Source organism: Bos grunniens, chromosome 4 (genome assembly GCF_055505025.1).
Source record: "Bos grunniens cultivar Pamir isolate PY7600 chromosome 4, Bosgru_T2T1.0, whole genome shotgun sequence".
Classification (NCBI taxonomy): Eukaryota; Metazoa; Chordata; class Mammalia; order Artiodactyla; family Bovidae; genus Bos; species Bos grunniens.
This window is the reverse complement of record NC_141168.1, coordinates 17,382,314-17,404,553: the sequence shown is the minus strand read 5'-3', so window position 1 is coordinate 17,404,553 and position 22,240 is coordinate 17,382,314. Positions and strand designations below refer to the sequence as shown.

The 22,240-nt window shown below is 38.6% G+C and overlaps 1 protein-coding gene across 6 annotated transcripts in view; it reads left to right on the top strand.

The window, feature by feature from the left end:
• Positions 1-22,240, top strand: part of UBN2 (ubinuclein 2) — an 88,815-nt gene that overhangs the window by 24,090 nt on the left and 42,485 nt on the right. For all 6 annotated transcript variants that reach the window (XM_086395304.1, XM_086395306.1, XM_086395303.1 and 3 more), the window contains exons 3-7: positions 8,678-8,779; positions 14,476-14,613; positions 15,271-15,374; positions 17,273-17,762; positions 21,593-21,663. In XM_086395304.1, the coding sequence (XP_086251430.1) occupies positions 8,678-8,779; positions 14,476-14,613; positions 15,271-15,374; positions 17,273-17,762; positions 21,593-21,663 (905 nt within the window). The remainder of the gene's footprint in view (positions 1-8,677; positions 8,780-14,475; positions 14,614-15,270; positions 15,375-17,272; positions 17,763-21,592; positions 21,664-22,240) is intronic.

The window sequence follows — 22,240 nt, the reverse complement described above, 5'->3', positions numbered from 1 at the left end:
TGCAGCACTTTCACAGCATCATCTTTTAGGACTTGAAATAGCTCAGCTGGAATTCCATCACCTCTACTACCTTTGTTCATAGTGATGCTTCTTAAGGCCCACTTGACTTTGCACTCCAAGATGGCTGGCTCTAGTGAGTGATCACACCATCGTGATTATCTTGGTCGTGAAGATCCTTTTTGTACAGTTCTTCCATGTATTTTGCCACCTCTTCTTAATAGCTTCTGCTTCTGTTAGTTCCATACCGTTTCTGTCCTTTATTGTGCCCATCTTTGCATGAAATGTTCCCTTGATATCGCTAATTTTCTTGAAGAGATCTCTAGTCTTTCCCATTCTATTGTTTTCCTCTATTTCTTTGCATTGATCACTTAGGAACGCTTTCATATCTCTCCTTGCTGTTCTTTGGAATTCTGCATTATGATGGGTATATCTTTTCTTTTTTCATTTGCCTTTAGCATCTCTTTTTTTTCTCAGCTGTTTGTAAGGCCTCCTCAGACAACCATTTTGCCTTTTTGCATTTGTTTTTCTTGGGAATGGTCTCAATCACTGACTCCTCTACAATGTCATGAACCACTGTTCATGGTTCATCAGGCACTCTGAAAGTGAAAAGTGAAGTTGCTCAGTCGTGTCTGACTCTTTGCGACCCCATGGACTATAGCCTACCAGGCTCCTCTGTCCATGAGATTTTCCAGGCAATAGTACTAGAGTGGATTGCCATTTTCTTCTCCAGGGGATCTTCCCAACCCAGGGATCGAACCCAGGTCTCCTGCATTGTAGACAGATGCTTTACCATCTGAGCCACCTATCAGATCTAATCCCTTGAATCTATTTGTCACTTCCACTGTATAATCATAAGGGATTTTATTTAGGTCGTACCTGAATGGTCTAGTGGTTTTCCCTACTTTCTTCAATTTCAGTGTGCATTTTGCAATAAGGAGTTCACGATCTGAGCCACAGTCAGCTCTGAGTCTGACCGTATAGAGCTTCTCCATCTTTGGCTGCAAATATATAATCAGTCTGATTTGGTATTGATCATTGGTGATGTCCATGTGTAGAGTCATTTCTTGTGTTGTTGGAAGAGGGTGTTTGCTAAGATCAGTGCATTCTGTTGGGAAAACTCTTGTTAGCTTTTGCCCTGCTTTGTTTTGTACTCCAAGGTCAAACTTGCTTATTACTTCAGGTATCTCTTGACTTCCTACTTTTGCATTCCAGTCCCCTATGATGAAAAGGACATATTTTTTTCGGTTTTATTTCTAGAAGGTCTTGTAGGCCATCATAGAACTGTTCAACTTCAGCTTCTTCAGCATTAGTGGTTGGGGCATAGGCTTGGATTACTGTGATATTGAATGGTTTGCCTTGGAAACGAACAGAGATTATTCTGTTATCTTTGAGGTTGCACCCAAGTACTGCATTTCAGACTGTTTTGTTGACTCTGAGGGCTACTGCATTTCTTTTAAGGGATTCTTGCCCACAGTAGTGTATATAATGGTCATCTGAATTAAATTCGCCCATTCCAATCCATTTTAGTTCACTGATTCCTAAAATGTCAATGTTCATTCTTGCCATCTTCTGTTTGACCACTTCCAATTTATCCTGATTCATGGACCTAACATCCCAGGTTCCTATGCAGTATTGTTCTTTACAGCATCAGACTTTACTTCCATCACCAGTCACATCCACAACTGGGCATTGTCTTTGCTTTGGCTCCATCTCTTCATTCATTCTGGTGTTATTCTCCACTCTTCTCCAGTAACATATTGGGCACCTACTGACCTGGGACTTCATCTTTCAGTGTCATATCTTTTTGCCTTTTCATCCTGTTCAGGGGGTTTTCAAGGCAAGAATACTGAAGTGGTTTGCCATTCTTTTCTCCAGTGGACCATGTTTTGTCAGAACTCTCCACCATGACCTGTTCATCTTGGGTGACCCTACATAGCATGGGTCATAGTTTCATTGAGTTAGAGAAGGCTGTGGTTCATGTGATCAGTTTGATTAGTTTTCTGTGATTGTGGTTTTCATTCTGTCTGCCCTCTGATGAATAAGGATAAGAGCCTTATGGAAGCTTCCTGATGGGGACACTGACTGAGGGGGAAACTGGGTCTTGTTCTGATGGGTAGGGCCTTGCTCAGTAAATCTTTAATCCAATTTTCTGTTGATGGGTGGAACTGTGTTCCATCCTTCTTGTTTGGCTTGAGGCCAAACTGTGGACCCGTGCCTCCACTGGAGACTCCTGGACACTCTTAGGCAAGTCTGACTCAGTCTCTTTTGGGAACACTGCTCCTTTCTCCTGGCTACTGGTGCACACAAGGTTTTGTTTGTGCCCTCCAAGAGTCTGTTTCCCCAGTCCGGTGCAAGTTGTGTAATCAAATCCCACTGGCCTCCAAAGTCAGATTCCCTGGGGGTTCTCAGTTCCTTTGCCAGATCCCCAGTTTGGGAAATCTGTTGTGGGTCCTAGAATTTTCTTAACAGTGTGAGAATATCTTTGATATAATTGTTCTGCAGTTTGTGGGTCATCTGCTCAGCAGCTCTGTGGTGGGTATAGCTGCATGTCCTAGGTCTACTGCAGCCAGAGCTAAGAGTATGGAAGAATCTTTGCAGATTCTTTTCGATTGCTTTCCAAGAGTTTTATTGGTATACTCTTGAAACCATTTATCACAGATTGGGACTTGAACCCATGTACTGGGACTTGAACCCAGCCAAAACCCAGTTTGGGACTCAAATCCACATGGCTGTGACTCAAACTCAACCAGAACCGTGCTTGGGACTTGAACCCACATGGCTGGGACTCAGTTCAGTTCAGTTGCTCAGTCATGTCTGACTCTTTGCAATCCCATGAATCACAGCACGCCAGGCCTCCCTGTCCATCAGCAACTCCTGGAGTTCACTCAAATTCATGTCCATCGAGTCAGTGATGTCATCCAGCCATTTCATCCTCTGGCGTCCCCTTCTCCTCCTGCCTTCAATCCCTCCCAGCATCAGGGTCTTTTCCAATGAGTCAGCTCTTCGCATGAGGTGGCCAAACTATTGGAGTTTCAGCTTCAGCATCAGTCCTTCCAGTGAACACCCAGAACTGATCTCCTTTAGGATTGACTGGTTGGATCTCCTTGCAGTCCAAGGGACTCTCAAGAGTCTTCTCCAACACCACAGTTCAAAAGCATCAATTCTTCGGCTCTCAGCCTTCTTCACAGTCCAACTCTCACATCCATACATGACCACTGGAAGAACCATAGCTTTGACTAGACGGACCTTTGTTGGCAAAATAATGTCTCTGCTTTTCAATATGCTATCTAGGTTGGTCATAACTTTCCTTCCAAGGAGTAAGCATCTTTTAATTTCATGGCTGCAGTCACCATCTACAGTGATTTTGGAGCCCCAAAAAATAAAGTCTGCCACTGTTTCCACTCTTGCCCCATCTATTTCCCATGAAGTGATGGGACTGGATGCCATGATCTTCATTTTCTGAATGTTGAGCTTTAAGCCAGATTTTTCACTCTCCTCTTCCACTTTTCATCAGGAGGCTTTTTAGTTCCTCTTCACTTTCTGCCATAAGGGTGGTGTCATCTGCATATCTGAGGTTATTGATATTTCTCCCGGCAATCTTGATTCCAGCTTGTGCTTCTTCCAGCCCAGCGTTTCTCGTGATATACTCTGCATATAAGTTAAATAAGCAGGGTGACAATATACAGCCTTGACGTATTCCTTTTCGTATTTGGAACCAGTCTGTTGTTCCATGTCCAGTTCTAACTGTTGCTTCCTGACCTGCATATAGGTTTCTCAAGAGGCAGGTCAGGTGGTCTGGTATTCCCATCTCTTTCAGAATTTTCCATAGTTTATTGTGATCCACACAGGCAAAGGCTTTGGCATAGTCAATAAAGCAGAAATAGATGTTTTTCTGGAACTCTCTTGCTTTTTCGATGATCCAGTGGATGTTGGCAATTTGATCTCTGGTTCCTCTGCCTTTTCTAAAACCAGCTTGAGCATCTGGAAGTTCATGGTTCACATATTGCTGAAGCCTACTAAGAATATAATCAATCTGCTTTTGGTATTGACCATCTGGTGATGTCCATGTATAGAGTCTTCTCTTATGTTGTTGGAAGAGGGTGTTTGCTATGACCAGTATGTTCTCTTGGCAAAACTCTGTTAGCCTTTGGCCTACTTCATTTTGGTCTCCAAGGTCAAACTTGCCCGTTAGGCCAGGTATCTCTTGACTTCCTACTTTTGCATTCCAGTCCCCTATAATGAAAAGGACATCTTTTTTGGGTGTTAGTTCTAGAAGGTCTTGTAGGCCTTCATAGAAGCGTTCAACTTCAGCTTCTTCAGCGTTACTGATTGGTGCCCAGACTTGGATTATTGTGACATTGAATGGTTTGCCTTGGAAAGGAACAGAGATCCTTCTGTCATTTTTGAGATTGCATCCAAGTACTGCATTTCGGACTCTTTTGTTGACCAGGATGACTACTCCATTTCCTCTCAGGGATTGCCCACAGTCGTAGATATAATGGTCATCTGAGTTAAATTCACCCATTCCAGTCCATTTTAATTTACTGATTCCTATAATGTCGATGTTCACTCTTGTCATCTCCTGTTTGACCACTACCAGTTTGCCTTGATTCATGAACCTAACATTCCAGGTTCCTATTACCAACCTAGACAGCATATTAAAAAGCAGAGACATTACTTTGCCAACAAAGGTCCGTCTAGTTAAGGCTATGGTTTTTCCAGTAGTCATGTATGGATCTGAGAGTTGGACTATAAAGAAAGCTGAGTGTAGAAAAATTAATGCTTTTGAACTATGGTGTTGAAGAAGACTCCAAGAGTCCATTGGACTGCAAGGAGATCCAACCAGTCCATCCTAAAGGAAATCAGTTCTGAATATTCATTGGAAGGACTGATGCTGAAGCTGAAACTCTAATACTTTGGCCACCTGATGTGAAGAACTGAGTCATTTGAAAAGACGCTGATGCTAGGAAAGATTGAAGGCATAAAGAGAAGGGGACAACAGAGGATGAGATGGTTGGATGGCATCACTGACTCAGTGGACATGAGTTTGAATAAACCCTGGGAGTTGGTGATGGACAGGGAGGGCTGGCATGCTGCAGTACATGGGGTTGCAAAGAGTCGGACATAACTGAGCGACTGAACTTACTGACTGATGCAGTATTGCTCTTTATAGCATCGTACTTTACTTCCATCACCAGTCACATCCTCAACTGGTTGTTGTTTTTGCTTTGGCTCCATCTCTTCATTCTTTCTGAAGTTATTTCTCCACTGGTCTTCAGTAGCATATTGGGCACCTGTTGACCTGGGGAATTCATCTTTCAGTGTCCTGTCTTTTTGCCTTTTCATACTGTACATACTGTTTGTACTGAGAAATCTGTATGCAGGTCAAGAAGCAATAGTTAGAAGTGGACATGGAACAACAGACTGGTTCTGAATTGGAAAAGGAGTATATCAAGGCTGTATATTGTCACTCTGCTTATTTAACTTATATGCAGAGTACATCATAAGAAATGCCAGGCTGGATGAAGCACAAGGTGGAATCAAGATTGCCAGGAGAAGTATCAATAACCTCAGATATGCAGATGAAAGCACCCTTACGGCTGAAAGCGAGGAAGAACTAAAGAGCCTCTTGATGAAAGTGAAAGAGGAGAGTGAGAAAGCTGGCTTAAAACTCAACATTCAGAAAATGAAGATCATGGTATCTGGTCCCATCACTTCATGGTAAATAGATGGGGAAACAATGGGAACAGTGACAGACTTTATTTTCTTGGGCTCCAAAATCACTGCAGATGGTGACTGTCAGCCATGAAATTAAAAGACGTTCGCTTCGTGGAAGAAAAGCTCTGACAAACCTAAATAGCATATTAAAAAGCAGAGACATTACTTTGATGACAAAGGTCCATCTAGTCAAACTGTAGATTTTCCAGTGGTCATGTATGGATGTGAGAGTTGGACCATAAACAAAGCTGAGCACTGAAGAACGGATGCTTTTGAACTGTGGTGTTGGAGTAGACTCTTGAGAATTCCTTGGACTGCAAGGAGATCAAACCAGTCAGTTCTAAAGGAAATCACTCTTGAATATTCATTGGAAGGACTGATGCTGAAGCTGAAGATTCAACACTTTGGCCACCTGGTGTGAAGAACGGACTCGTTTGAAGAGACCGTTATGCTGGGAAAGATTGAAGGTGGGAGGAAACGGAGACGACAGAGGATGAGATGGTTGGATGGCATCACTGACTCAATGGATGTGAGTTTGAGCAAGCTCCAGGAGTTGGTGATGGACAGGGAAGCCTGGCATGCTGGAGTCCATGGGGTCGCAAAGAGTTGGACACAAGTGAGCGACTGTACTGAACTGAACTCAGTCATCTTATCCAGCAAAATAAAAGGGTTTCCACTCTGTGTTGGTATGGCAGAAAGTGAAGAGGAACTCAAAAGCCTCTTGATGAAAGTGAAAGTGAAGAGTGAAAAAGTTGGCTTAAAGCTCAACATTCAGAAAATGAAGATCATGGCATCCAGTCCCATCACTTCATGGGAAGTAGATGGGGAAACAGTGGAAACAGTGTCAGACTTTATCTTTTTGGGCTCCAGAATCACTGCGGATGGTGACTGCAGCCATGAAATTAAAAGACGCTTACTCCTTGGAAGGAAAGTTATGACCAACCTAGATAGCATATTCAAAAGCAGAGACATTACTTTGCCAACAAAGGTCCGTCTAGTCAAGGCTATGGTTTTTCCTGTGGTCATGTATGGATGTGAGAGTTGGATTGTGAAGAAGGCTGAGCACCGAAGAATTGATGCTTTTGAAGTGTGGTGTTGGAGAAGACTCTTGAGAGTCCCTTGGACTGCAAGGAGATCCAACCAGTCCATTCTGAAGGAGATCAGCCCTGGGATTTCTTTGGAGGGAATGATGCTGAAGCTGAAACTCCAGTACTTTGGCCACCTCATGCAAAGAGTTGACTCATTGGAAAAGACTCTGATGCTGGGAGGGATTGGGGGCAGGAGGAGAAGGGGACGCCAGAGGATGAGATGGCTGGATAGCATCACTCACTCGATGGACTTGAGTTTGAGTGAACTCCAGGAGTTTGTGATGGACAGGGAAGCCTGGCGTGCTGCGATTCACGGGGTCGCAAAGAGTCAGACACGACTGAGCGACTGAACTGAACTGAAAATCTTGAAACGTGAGCAACTACTTTATCTCACACCAAAATGACACTCTTGCTGGTGATGGTATTGTAATGGTTTTATTCAATGAAAAGCATACAATGAAGTCATAGTTATGGGGGGTAGGTTCTTTTTAACATTAATATGCAATACAAACAAAGCATTTACTCAGAATTACCTTACAAAATTACCTAAAAAGGAAATATTTTATGTTGGAGACATTTCTCAGTAAGTTTGTCATAATTTTTTTTTTAATGTGAACACTGGAAGAGATCCCCATTTCTTCACGTGGAAATAGATGAAGTAATTTGCTTTCATTTGAGAGCCATGTTGCAAAAAACTCAGCCATCTTTCACCGGTGGAAGAAATGGTGAAATGAACTGTGCATTGAGAGACACATGCACTGTGGAAATATAAGCCATAGGAGAGTTAGGTCTCATGTATTACAGCCTCTACAGGGCTCGTTCGCACTCAGTGGTGGCATGTGGGCAGGCAGTACCCTTAGCACTGTTGGTTTTCTCTCTGCTTTCTGAGCCTTCTTTTCCTGACTCCTGCTTCACAGCAGGTTTGACGTGGTTTTTCTCAGTAGTGACTTAACTATAGTTACCAAAACTAGGAAATTGGCATTGGCACAGTCCAGTTAACTAGACTACAGACTTTACTCAGATTTCACCAGTTTCTCCATGCATTCATTTTTTATTTTCTTGTATGTCTATGTGTATAATTAACTCTAGGACATTAAAAATACTTTTAAGAATAGTTTGGATTTACAGAAAAGTTGAAAAGAAAATACAAAGAATTTTCATATAGTTTTCACCCACTCTCCCCTATAACATCTTATGATTCTATAGCAGACTTGTTACAACTAACAAACCAACTTTGGTACATCACTATTAATCGATGTTGCAGTTTATTCAAGATTTGCTTATTTCCCCCAGTGTCCTTTTTTAGTGCCTGCACGCCAGGCAGGAGAGCAGATCACATTTCGTTTTTCTATCTAAGCTTGTCTAGACTATGACATTTTTTCAGATTTTTCTTGTTTTTTATAATCTTGACCACTTTGAGGAATACTTGTAAGAATTCCTCAAATACTGGTTGCTTATAAGAATGTCCCTCAGTTGAGTTTGGTGTTTTTCTTGTGGTTCTGTTTGTCATGATGTTTATCTCACGGTTTACCGATAACTGAGGCGACAGGCTTTTGAGAGGAAGACTGCAAAGTTTCAGTGCCATTTGTGTCGCATCGTGTCAAGAGTAACGCTATATCAGTATGACTTATACTGTTGGTGTCGACCTTGATCATGTGGCTGAGTAACGTTAGCCAGGTTTTTCACTGCAAACTTACTTTGAAAGTGAGTCCCTAAGTACAGCTTTCGTTCAAGATGTGAGGGGATTTAAATTCAACCTCCTGAGGGGTATTATTTACAGAAGTCATTTGCAGATTCTTCTGACAGGTATTTTATAATTTAATGGAAACAACATGAGTACTGATTCAGTCTAACATATCTGTTCTTCACAGGGTGGGAAGCCCCGTAAACACCGGAGGGATCGGCTACAAGATTTAATCGATATAGGCTTTGGCTATGATGAGACAGATCCGTTTATTGATAACTCAGAGGCTGTGAGTAATTTGTCTTTAATATAATAGCACTTCTTTGTTTATTTGGGTAGTGGAATTCAAAGTTAAAGTAAATGTTTCAGCAAGTGTTTTTACTAATTCCCTTTTGATGTATGTCTAAATCAGTTACAGTTTGGGTAATTCCCTGGCATTCCACTGCTTAGCATGCGGTGCTTTCTTGGTCGGAGCCTGGGTTCGATCCTTGGTTGGGAAACTAAAATCCCAAAAGCTGCATGGTGTAGCCAAAGAAAAAAATAAGTTTCCAGTTTTATGTGCTTATAAGTAATTGAGCCATCAGTAATATACATTTCTCTTTGTGTACTTGAGTATGCATGTAATATAATTATAGTTAAAATTATATGTATAGGTTAAGTTTCTAGTAGTGGGATTTATTGATCAGAGAGTATTTCCATCTTGAGTTTTTAATCGACGTTCCCAGGGGCAGGTGTGTTTTGAAACGCCTTCCAGATCAGAACCATGAGATTTTGAAGACTGGGGCTGCTGGGTTGTAGTTAATCTGGCAAATACCTTGAAATTGTGCTTCATGGTTTTATTGCTGCCAATCCTTACTACAGTGGTGATAGTTGAATGCTGTCCTTCATCACAGTCTGTTTTGATGAAGCCCTACAGCTTTCCCCCTGGAATCTTCTTTCTCTTATAAAGGAAGAGGAATTCAGGAGAGCATTTCACAACTACAACAGTGCATTGGTCACATAGCAAATAAATAAAGGCATGTCATGTTTAGGGGTTGGTAAGTTGTATGTTCTTACATTCTTCTCAGCGTGCTGGAATAATCTAATCCCTGCATTATGATATCCCCTGCACTGTGTAGTGACTGCTTAGAATATACAGAAAGTGACAGTAAGGTGGCCGTTGGACTACCCACAAATTCGTACCTCTTTTTCCTGTTACTACAGTGCTTGGTTGTGTAGCGGATGACAAGGCGTGTAGTGGTAGGGAAGTGATAGGAAGGACTTCCAGCATGAGGCGTACATACCCTGTCATACTCCTATGTTACTTTGGTTTCCTGACATAAACTGGTTTGCAAGCCTACTCTGTAGGAGTAAAATGTTGACAGTATCCTTTGGAGTTGAGAGGACTTTGTGTTACCAAAAAGGTTGTCAGCCTTTTTGTAGGTTCGGGCATGGAATGGTCTCAAAGAGTTTTGACCTTGATTTGACATTGAAGTCAAAAGTCCTAGATTCTAGACTCCACTTGTTTTCTAATTCACTATGGACCAGGAGCAAGTCTTTTATTTTAGCATCACCCAGTTTTCTCTGTTACGACTGACTTGCCCAGCACAATTATGTACTCTGAGACTCAAGATAATGACATGCTGCAAAGCCTGCGTAGGTGCTCAGTCGCTTCATTTGTGCCCAGCTTGTTGCGATCCCATGGACCGTGTAGCCCATCACGTTCCCCTGTCCATAGGATTTCATAGGCAAGAATATTGGAGGGGTTTGCCGTTTCCTTCTCCAGGGGATTTTCCCAACCCAGGGATCGAACTCATCTCTCCTACTGCTCCTGCAGGTGGATTCTTTACCAGTGTGCCACCAGGGAGGCCCATCGAAAAGCATAAAGCAAGTATAAAGCAACGGTACTGATGTTAACACTCTATGTAAAGTAGATTTTCAATTCTAAATAACCCAAGAGGAAACTCAGCCATGGCCATATATAAATGAATATTGCATGTACTCAGGCTTACATAAATAGCATTTAAAATTTTTTTAATTAATTTTTTTTATTGAAGGATAATTGCTTTACTGGATTTTGTTGTTTTCTGTCAAACCTCAACATGAATCAGCAATAGGAATACATATATCCCCTCCCTTTTGAACTTCCCTCCCATGTCCCTCCCCATCCCCGCCCCCAGTTGATACAGAGCCCTTGTTTGAGTTTAATTAGTAAACCTAATTTTTTTAGAGCAGTTTGAGGTTCACAGGAAAATTGAATGGAAGGTGCAGAAATTGCCCATATACTCCTTGCCCTCACAACATGCACTGCTTCCCCCATTATCAGTGTTCCCCCACCAGAGTGGTATACTAGTCACAGGGGGAAAATCTGCATCAACACATCATCACCCAGAGTCCACAGTTGACCTCAGATTCACTCTTGGTGTTGTACGTTCTATGGATTTTAACAAATGTATAATGACATGTATCCACTGTTATACTGTCATACAAGATAGTTTCACTGCCCTAAAAAAAAATCCTCTACCTAGTCATCCCTCCCTAACACCTGCAACCACTAATCTTTTTATTGTCTTCATAGTTTTGCCTCTTCTCCAGCGTCATACAGTTAGAATCACATGGTATGTAGCCTTTCATAAAGAGCATTTTTAGTATTTTCCTTTTGTAGCATTCCAAATATTTGAATAAAAGTGTTTTTCAAACTGATTTTTGCGAACTGTAATTTCTTTATGTATCGATTTAAAGACTGGCCAGCATTTTCAAAGAGAATGAAATAAGAGTAGGAGGTGTTATAGTAATCCACTGATACGTTATGCAGTTTTTATTATGTGTGTGTGTTTATACACATGCACTGGGTTTTGATGGGTAGTGTATTTTCCACTTGGGCTGGTGAAGAAAATTTGCAAGCCACTGCTTTAATAAATGAGGATAACTTTTGTAGGTATAAGTTGTTGTTATATATATATATATTTGTTATATATATGTGTATATAACTTACACAGTTACTGACATTTATAGGACAATTTTGGTCCCTATTTTATAGGAGGAAATTGAACTAAAGCACAGGTTGTTTATTGACTTGCAAAATAATTTTGCATCATTTTCTTTAACAGATTATTTCATTTTTACATGAAATAATTCAGTGATTCAAACATAAAACACTTATGAGCCAACCAAATGATTTTCTTGTTTTTTTTCAATGGGTATATTGCCTATAGGCTTTTTTTTTTTCCCTTTGAGTCACCTTCATGGGATCTTAGTTCCCTGACTGGAAATTGAACCTGGGCCCTTGGAAGTGAAAGTTCAGAGTCATAACAACTGGACTGCTAGGAAATTCCCACTAGTAGGCTTTCTCTGTTTGTATATTATTCAATAGGGATTAAAAATAATCTGGTTCTGATTCACTTTAAGAATTGTGTACTATTAATACTTACTACTGTAATATCTGAAAATAAATGCTTTTGAAGATTATTTTTAGTCTAACAAGCATGCTGCCAAATTTTTAAAAAACAAGGGAAATCTTTTTATTGTTGAAATAATACCAGACATGATTAATGGTTTTATTTCGGTTATGTCTTTTAAATTTCTCTAGAACTTAGTGAAGTAAGTAATACTGAATCTTTTTTACAGCTGCAAAGTATTGATGTGAAGTGATTTATTCTGGGTCACAATAGCTAGGCATCTCTGTTGGCAAAGGATCTAATAAGTGTGGTTTGCAGGTTCAGTGATCCATTGCCTCTTAATACATTGTACTTAAAAGGCTAAAATTATTGCAGAAGTAGAAATGTCACATACTCATGAAACTTATGTAAGGTTATAAACGAGTGTTACCTTAACAAAAACAACCCCAGAATATATCCTGTACCTTTCAAGAAAAAAAAAATGCTTGGCATGTTTATAACTCACAGTGCAGTAGAAGCTGTGTATTAATCCTTGCTCTGTCACGTTGCTTGTGTCATTTTAGTATGGTTGCCAGGTTTATCAAACACAACTGTAGTCCACCTGGTTATATTTTTTAAAAAAGGCTAAATAAAATATCCATAAAGAGTTTGTTCTCCTGAAGAGTGTTTTGATAGGGAAAGCTCAGCAGAATACTGCAGAAGATAGGCACTGAGCACCTCCACATTGTCCGGTAGCCTGGTGATGAGTGTGTTTCTAACGCGAGATGCTGCTTACTATAATGGATAGGTTGGGAAAAGTCAGTGACACTGCCATAAACCAATACAGTTACTGTGGCAAAGTTCTTAACCTCTCTGAATTTGGTTTTCACTTATAAAATGGGAGTAATATTTGCCTTCCTTGCCTCAAAAGGGGATCAGGGGAACCAAGTGAAATAATTTATATGAGGAAGCTAAAAATTGTAAAGCATTATACAAGTTTATGTAAGCAAAAAGTGCAGGTGTATTTATATTATCACAATTACACATTTTCAAAATAATTACTACAGACACTTTTCACTTTTTAAAAAAATTTATTTATTTTTGTCTGCTCTGGGTCTTCATTGCTATGCGTGGGCTTTATCTACTTGGAGCAAGCCGGGGCACCTCTCTAGTTGCAGTGCATAGGCTTCCCATTGCAGTGCCTTCTCGTTTGTACCGCATCTTCTTTATCCATTCCTCTGTTGGCCATTTAGGTTGTTTCAATGCCTTGGCTTTTGTAAACAGCGCTACAGTGACCATTGGGGTGCATATATTCTTTAGGATCATATTTTTCTCCAGATAAATGTGGAGATTCCTAACCACTGAACCACCATGGAAGTCTGATCTTTTCACTTTTAATTCTTTACTCCTCACATCACTCCTTTACTTACAGATAGTACTGGGCCCTATCAGAAGGTCTTAGCTGTAGGTCTTTGTAGTAACCCCTCAAGTGGAGCAACAAGAAAGGAGTGCATTCCTTTTTTCTTTTTCTAACATCATTCAGTTTTGGTTCAAAATCATTAAATGTACAGTCTTTCTCCATTCTCCATGTAACTTAAGAGGATACAGTTTAAAATCACAAGTTTTGTACTTAGCCTTAATATGTTTAACAAATATGTTATGTATATTTTTTGCCCGTGGCGAAAAAATTTTCCTTACAAATACGACTTTCTTAAAGACTAATTATATAATATGAAGAGAACCCTTAAGTAGAGTTCTGGGGACCTCAGGTAGCGGGTATCTTGCTTCTGTTAGACAAGTAGTTCCTTTTTTTCTCTTTTGCCATGAACACCTTCATTTACTTAAGATTGACCTTCCATTTAATGCTTGTTTTTTCTTCTTCAGGTGAGATAAGATAAACCTTGAAATCCAGACTTCCACAACTAGAGAAAGCCCATGTAGCAACGAAAGACCGAGTGCAGCCATAAATACATACATACATAACATTTTAAAAAATTGAAGCTTAGAGGACATCAGCTTACTGTGATATTCTAGACCAGATCTTCATATTGATTTATACAATTTGAATCTTTTTTTCAAAGCAGTACCTGGATTCTCAGTGTATGCTTACTGAACAGGACAGTTCTTTTTCTACTTCCCTTTAAAACTTATTTTTGTTTTATATATTTAAAAAATATTCCTTACTTAAAAGCTTAGAACTAAGGCAGAAGAAATAACCTTTAATTTTTACAATCTATCTATGAATAAAATTATATATTAATACCAATATTGGTAAGAAATGAAGTTCATTTGTCGTCTGGCCATTTAGTCTTTTTTAACTTGTTTTGATTTCTGAGCAGAACCATTTGTCATTAAGAATAGCAGTGATTGTTAAGTTTTTCTCAGCAGACAATATATTTAGAATTAGCTTCAGTGTTGAGAAGTTTCTTTTTTTGACAAATACTGAATGATGATCAGAGCTCATTTCTGTTCCAGATACTAACTTTTTCTAAGTTTATTCACAGACATCTTCATTGCAGTTAGTTTTGTAGTTAAGATGTAAGGAAGATGCTGACAGGATTGAATTTCTTTGACGTATTTATAGAATTAAAGATAGTAAGATACATCTGAAAAATTTTTTTCAATCTAGTATGACGAATTAGTTCCTGCTTCTCTAACAACAAAATATGGAGGCTTTTATATAAATACTGGCACTCTCCAGTTTCGCCAAGCTTCAGATACTGAAGAAGACGATACCACAGACAACCAAAAGCACAAGCCACCCAAAGTGAGTTTATCCAATACTGCAACAGCAATGAGAGGATTCAATTAAAAAGATGTGGTTTTTGAATTTTACTTGTGCTTTACAGCTGTGAATATAAGGAAAAGTAAAATGCTAATCATTTTTTAATGAATTTATAGTTAATTACATGCTTTAAAGTAAAATTATATAAATATGGGGAAATATATTTTTATATCATAATAAGTTATATTTTCTGTTAAAACTTCTCTCTCCATATCTAGTCTAATAATCCACTATTTCTGGATAAGGTTGTGGTTCTAGGATAGCTTAAGACTTAATATGGAAATGACTGGTTTAGCAGTTGCTTGTTCTATGATGTAAAGCAAATTTTATAGAATATGTATATTGTATTTAAGAAATGACTAAAATGTCTTTAGATGTTTCCTGAAATGTGAGCCAAAGACATATTTTCACCAGAATTATCAAAATGTTTGTTAAAAATGCAGATTAAAAGGCTGTCCCCCAGATAACCAAAACCAAGGTTTGGGAATTCTCATGGACCCAAAGAATTTGCATTTTTAATAAGTAATTCTAATGCACCCCTAAATTTGAGTAAAACCATTTTCCCTGGATGCTGGATTGATACCATCAAAGAGTAAAGCAGTAATACTTAGGTAAGTGATGTACTTTATCATTTTATAGATTCCCAAAATAAAAGAAGATGATATTGAGATGAAGAAGAGGAAGCGGAAAGAGGAAGGGGAAAAGGAGAAGAAGCCAAGAAAAAAAGTACCCAAACAACTGGGGTAAGTGAAAATAGACGTAATGAGGGAACTAGTATTGTAGCATGACAAGCACTCTTTTTTAGAAAGATATATTTAACATTAATTAGTTCAACTTAGCTGGATCTAATTTAATACAGTATTTATAAATGTCAGTGACCTATTAACTTATATTTTAGTATTTATTATTAAGTAGCAGTCATCTTAGAGACTTTAGGTGTTTTAGATCAGATTTACATATTTGTTCATGAAGTATTTTGCTCATTACAACATTTTATCAACAAGAACCAGTTTGAAAAATGGAACACGTTTTCTTAATTTTTTGCACTAAAACAAATACCCGGGGTCTGAGAATTGGCAGTAGTCTTTGTGTTAATGATTGATGGTCGTTTTAATATTTTTTTAAAAGTCACTCATTTTATTTAGCTATTCTAAATGCTGGTCACAAGTCATAAGAGGGAATTCCTTGGCAGTCCAGTGGTTAGGACTTGGTGCTTTCACTGCCAGGGCCTGGATGCAATCTCTGGTTAGAAACTAAGATCCTGTACATCGAGAGGCACAGCCACAAAAAAAAAAAAAAAAAAAAAAAAAAGGAGAGCGAGGGAGAGAAATGGAATAAAAAGTCATAAGAATAAAATGTACCTTGCAATTATGAAACTACCAGTTGTCCCTACTTCTCTATGGCTTTTTTAAATAGAGCCCAGGGACAAAAACTTGTGAGAGGCTGGATTTTTCTCCCCTCCTTAGCAGAGGAAGAGGTACATCTGAATTTGAGACTCTCAAAATCCCAAGAGTTAATATAAGAACATATTTAGCCCCTCAGGTGGCGCAGTGGTAAAGAATCCACCTGCCAATGCAGGAGACACAGGTTCAGTCCCTGGGTCAGGAAGATCTCCTACAGGAGGAAGTGGCAACCCACTCCAGTATTCTTGCCTGGGAAATCCCATGGACACAGGAGCCAGGCAGGCTACAGTTGGTGGGGTCACAAAAGAGTCGGACACGACTGAGCGACAAACACACTTCCTGCATACCAGACACTGTCTGGGTTTTGGATATATAATAGTATGAAATGAAACACTGGCCTACCTTCAAAGCACTAATCATCATTTTTAGTTTCTGTAGTGCCCATAGAAGCATATAAGCCAATGAAATTAGAAAAGATTTTTTAGAGAAACTGATGGCTAAACCAAGACCACCCTTGCCTTATAATCCCCACAGAGAGAAAGTTGTCACTGAAAATTACATGTATCTATCCGACACCCTCGGAGAGAATGGAAAGTGAAGAAGTATCAGAAGGTAGTAGCAGACAGAATGAGATCTGGATAGATGACATGGTGATGAATGAAGGCTCACAGATTGACACAGAGGATTTTGCATTCCTTTGGCAGTTTGTAGCACGAACCACCTGGGGTACCAGTTTGAAGGTATACTATGTAGGCTTCTCTGGTTGTGATTAAAGTCAGCTCTGTTTTCAGCAAAAGTGCAATTCTTTACTTCATTAATTCTTTAGGTGACTACTTTATAGATGTGGCAAAGAAAGAACATTCCAAAAGGTGTAGAAGTTTAAGTTCATATACTTTACTTTTTTTTTTTTTTTTTTGACTTGCGGGATCTCAATTCCCTGACAAGGGATCAAACCTGCACCCTTGGCAGTGAAAGCGCAGAGTCCTAACCACTAGACCAGAGGGACTTCCCTAACTTTGTGTACTTAATAAACCAGAGCTCTATTCAGTGTTGTTTATTTCTGTTGACTTTATCCCTTTCATTTTATTCACTCTAATGGCCATTTACCCATCTGCCTTTCATAAATGACAGTCCAGATGATGAAGATGATGTTCCTTTAAGTCTATGCCTCCTTATTTCCATGAGGTTTTAACCTATGAAATCATACATAGCCTAACTGATCACTATTTTCTTCACAGAGTTATGGCTCTAAATTCACACAAATCTGAAAAAAAGAAGAAACGTTATAAAGATTCTCTTTCTCTAGCTGCCATGATAAGAAAATTTCAGAAAGAGAAGGATGCATTAAAGAAGGAATCTAACCCTAAAACCCCACTGAACTTCTCAACCTCCTCTCTGAATAAACCCCCCTCTGCTGCTGTAGCGTTGGGAAATGATGTCTCAGACCTGAATCTGACCAGTGCTGATCCGGACCTCCCCATCTTTGTTAGCACAAACGAACATGAACTATTTCAGGAAGCTGAAAATGCCCTGGAGATGCTAGATGATTTCGACTTTGACAGATTACTGGATGCTGCTTCTAATGGTAGCCCCCTCTCGGAGTCAGGGGGAGAGAATGGAAACACCACCCAGCCAACCTATGCCTCTCAAGTTATGCCCAAGGTGGTACCTACACTCCCAGAGGGTCTGCCTGTCCTCCTTGAAAAACGTATTGAAGACCTCCGTGTAGTAAGTGGGATAATTCTCTTTTTTTTTATTTACTGCATAAACATAGCAATAAATACTTATTTTCAAGCAAAAATAATAACCTGTAATCCTAACATACTTTTAAGTAACTTTATTTTCTATATTTCCTTTTAAGCATTGGATCTGTGCATAGGCTTTTTAAGTATAGTTATAACATGGGAATGGCAACCCACTCCAGTATTCTTGCCTGGAAAATACCATAGACAGGGGCACCTGGTGGGCTACAGTCCAGGGCATTGCAAAGAGTCGGAAGTGATTGAACACAAATGCACACATGACATGGATATAGTTCACTGTTTTATTACCTCACTTCATCTTATTTTTCTGTATAATTTTCATAAATATAATTTTTATTGGCTTACATAGCCTGGTAAAGAAAATACAGGGAAGGTAGGAACAAATAACTGTACCTGAACTTGGTCCAACTTTGTTGACTAGTTATTCTACAGTTGATTTTACCAGCTAGTCCTGACCCACTAATCAGCTTTAGTAAGCACACATTGTGTTCTCACTAGACAAACTTTTAAGAGTTGAGCTTTTAGCATTTCACAGTGGATTCCTCTGCCGATTGACTTGGATACATAATCTTTGTTTAGCTGCAGGTTCAGGTATGTGAGTACACTTTTTCCTTTAATCTCAGGGAGATATTATTTTGACTTAAAATGTTCCAAACATAGCTTAAAATGCCCCCCCCCCCTTTGTTACTCCTTTGGCATGTTTGTCTAAACCCATGCCATGTTTTTAGTCCTCTTTTTTTCCCCCCCTGATTACAGAAGTTATATATTCAATATAAGTTGTATTTTTCACTTAGGGAGGGAAACATGCCCGATAATCAGACATTTTCCACCTCCAGTATGGGACAACCCAAAATTTATATTTAAATTTTAATTTAAAAATAAGTTAAACTACTTATTTTTCTGGATTTTATTTCATGCATTTGCAAATATGTTATTAAAAATAATTATTGTGATTATTAAAATTATTAATTACTGTTAACAGAAGTATATTCTATAACTTGTTTCTTCTAAGGTTATAGTAGCCATTTAAATCACATTGTAAATTTATTAATCATCTCCATGTTGTATTTATTTCTCTTAACTCTTTCTAAATTTTAAGTATCTGATTAGGGGAGCAAGAGATCTATCTAATTTTTCCAACAGGTGACTCATGGTTTTAATTATCAATTTTATTTTTTTTCTATTTTTTGTTCTTTAGCATTTCTTCTGAGCTCATCACTTATTAAATTCCCTAAAATTTTTACTTATTTTAAGGTAATTTGTTAGTTCAGGACTTACAGAAGTGTGTTCAAGTATCTCATTGCCAGTGTTTTTTAGCTTATGGCTTGTATTACCGTAATTTTTGCTTTATGTCTATGCTGTGTTATTTGTTGGCCCATACGGTTCTTGCTGGCTAGGTCTCTGTTGTGATGTGTATCATTTGAAGATGGCCCTGTCTGTGCTATTAATGTCTCTTACCGCAAATTCAGTATTGTCTGATTTTACTGTGGATTCCTTTCTCTTTATTTTTGCATGGAATAGCTTTTCCCATCATTTCCCTTCATTTTAGCTCTTTTTTGAGTTCATTTGTTTAAGATTCTCATTAAGATTTTATCTTACTTACAGCTGTTACAATGATAATGACATAATCTTTATTCTGTCATTTTCTTTTATATTCTGTTTTATTCCCTCCCCCTCTTTTGTTTTTCACTCTTGCTATTTTCTGTGCTTATCATCATATAGTTTTTTTATTTAATCTTCTTAACCAGTGTATGAAGTACAGGTATTGTTTCCTTTTTATAGTTAACAAACTTAAGTGGAGGTAGATTAAGTAGCTTGGTCAGGTCCCACAACTAGTAAGCGGTGGAGCCCTAATTTAAACACAAGGGTTCACCTGTCTCCAAGGTATGTGCTTTTTCCTATCCCATATGGCTCCTAAAATCTTTAGTTTCTTTGATGGTTTAAATATAAAAGTGCTAGGGATGTAATCCAGGTTTTTCAACATGTAATTAATAATAACAGCTATTATTATTAAGAAATAGCAAATAGTTATTAGCAAATAACTATACTGTCCACTGAGTGTAGTGCTCCTGGGACCCACAACTTCACAGGAGCCCACTTACTGTTGAGGAGACAGTGCCCTGAGTGGAAGTGGCTAAGCTGTGATGCAAAGTCAGAATTGAAAGGGAGGCCCATCAAGCTTTATATAACTTGCACTCTGCCCACTGTGTTGTGTGCCATTCTTTCCCACTGAATAAACAAAACTGATTAGCAGTGAGTGTGCTTCAGTTTTGTCAGGTGCTGTCATATAAAACTCTCTGTAGTAGCCATGGCAGGACTGAAACACCTACTTCCTAACCTCTTAGGAAGTGATCAGTAAGAAGGTTAATTTCATTTGCTAGTATCTGTAAATTCTCCATATTTTTCTCTTTCAAATAGGACATAGTATTTTTCCTCATAAAGTAAGGATTCATCATTGCCTGCAGTGCTCACCTCTGTCTGATAAGGACTTTCTTCTTGTAGCTCTTTTCTCACTTTGTAACATTCTTCCACTGTTCAGCCTCTGGAAAGTTTAGTTTTCATTCTGGCTTTCTTTCTATATTTCTTCTCCCTACACATACCCAGTCTTCTTCCTTTCTAAGAAATGCTGAGGCACATCCCCCAAATTGTGTTCATCTATTTATAGCATTTGAGGTCGTCAAACAGTGTAAAATTATCAACAAAGTTGACAGAGTCAGCATATTTCTTGCTCAGATTATTGGATCAGGATGTTTTACATCTTGGGTGTCTTAAGATAAACTGTCTTTTGTGATTTCCCCAGTAAATTTTACTTATGGTAGTGTATTGGTTTGCATACTCTTTGTTTCTGGTAAACTGGTTAAGAGACACAGTGATGAAAATATCATTCTTATCCTTGTTGAATTGATTTTCGTTTATTCCTTGGTAATGACCGTGGCCAGTTTTTTCATTGTTAGTAATTAAGTGGAACCCAGACTGGCTGCGGGGCTTCCCTTGTGGCTCAGATGGTAAAGAATCCGCCTGCAATAGGGGAGATCTTGGTTCAATCCCTGGCTTGGGAAGATGCCCTGGAGAAGGGAAAGGTTACCCACTCCAGTATTCAAGCCTGGAGAATTCCATGGACTGTATAGTCCATGGGGTCACAAAGAGTCGGACATGACTGAGTGACTTTCACTTCACAGACCGGCTGCAGAAGCTGAGTATCTTTGTATAGAGTCACAGTGTTATACAGTTGAAGTCAGAAAGCTTCTGGTCTGAGTCTTGGATCCACCACTTACTAGCAGTGTGATTTGGGGGCATATCACGTAATTTCTGTAAGATTTAGGTTCCTTGTTTGTAAAATGGGAGCTATAATACCAGTGTCATTGGCTGTTATGAAGATTACACATGGTAATGTGTACAGTATATAGAATATCAGACATATTGTTAGACAGTATTGTCTAGTAAAAAGTGAGACAGCTGCTTTCTGTTATCTTAGAGATAACAGAAAGAATTAATAAAACTAACAGATATTCAAAATACACAAGACACCCATAGCACTAAAAAATCTTATATGTAAAACTTATTGAATTTGGGAAAATTCAGAAAAATGAAATATAGACATAAAATTAGGAAAGAATGTTATGTATGCTAAATTTTGTTTCAGCACCCTTTAATTGCCTGTCATGCCAGGTAATAGCTGGGATGTGAAGTGAAACTAATCCTAGCCCTGCCCTCAAGGAGCTTATTCTAAAGTAAATAGATATGGAAACAAATGTGTTTATTGAGAGTTATATTGACAATCTTGTGTTTCTGTAGGCTGCCAAACTTTTTGATGAAGAAGGAAGGAAAAAATTCTTTACACAGGATATGAATAATATTCTTCTGGAGTAAGTAATTTTCTTCTTTGATTAAAAAACTGTAAGAATTCTTTGAGAAATATTGTAGACCTTTGAGGTGCAGATGCTGCTTGCTTGGTTAGTCTCAGGCCTTAGCTCTTTCCTTTTGGCCTCACGACATGTGTGATAAAGTTTCTTAGCAAAACTATGTGTCTGTGTACAGTGACCCCTTAGTATAATCAAAGCTTCCAATGTGAAAACCGCCAGAGCAAGTGACCACTGTATGGGTTGAATGTTATCCTACTTTTAAATGCATTCTTTGTCATGTTATATGAAGATATCTTTTTGAGACATCTCTGATTGTTTACATTAAAATTCACACAAACATTTTATATCCAAATGGAAAGTATGGTTTAACGAAGAATCATTGTTATGGGATAGAGTGGAGCAGTGTAGAGACGACAGATGTTCAGTTGGAAAGGAAAGGGTAAAAGCTGCTGTATGATGCAAACAGTATTTAAATTAGTGATAATCTTCACCCTTAGGTAGAATTTGATGTTAATGAAATTGCAGGTTCTAAGATTGTGGTCAAATAAGCTGTATTTATAAACCTATTGGCTTATAAATT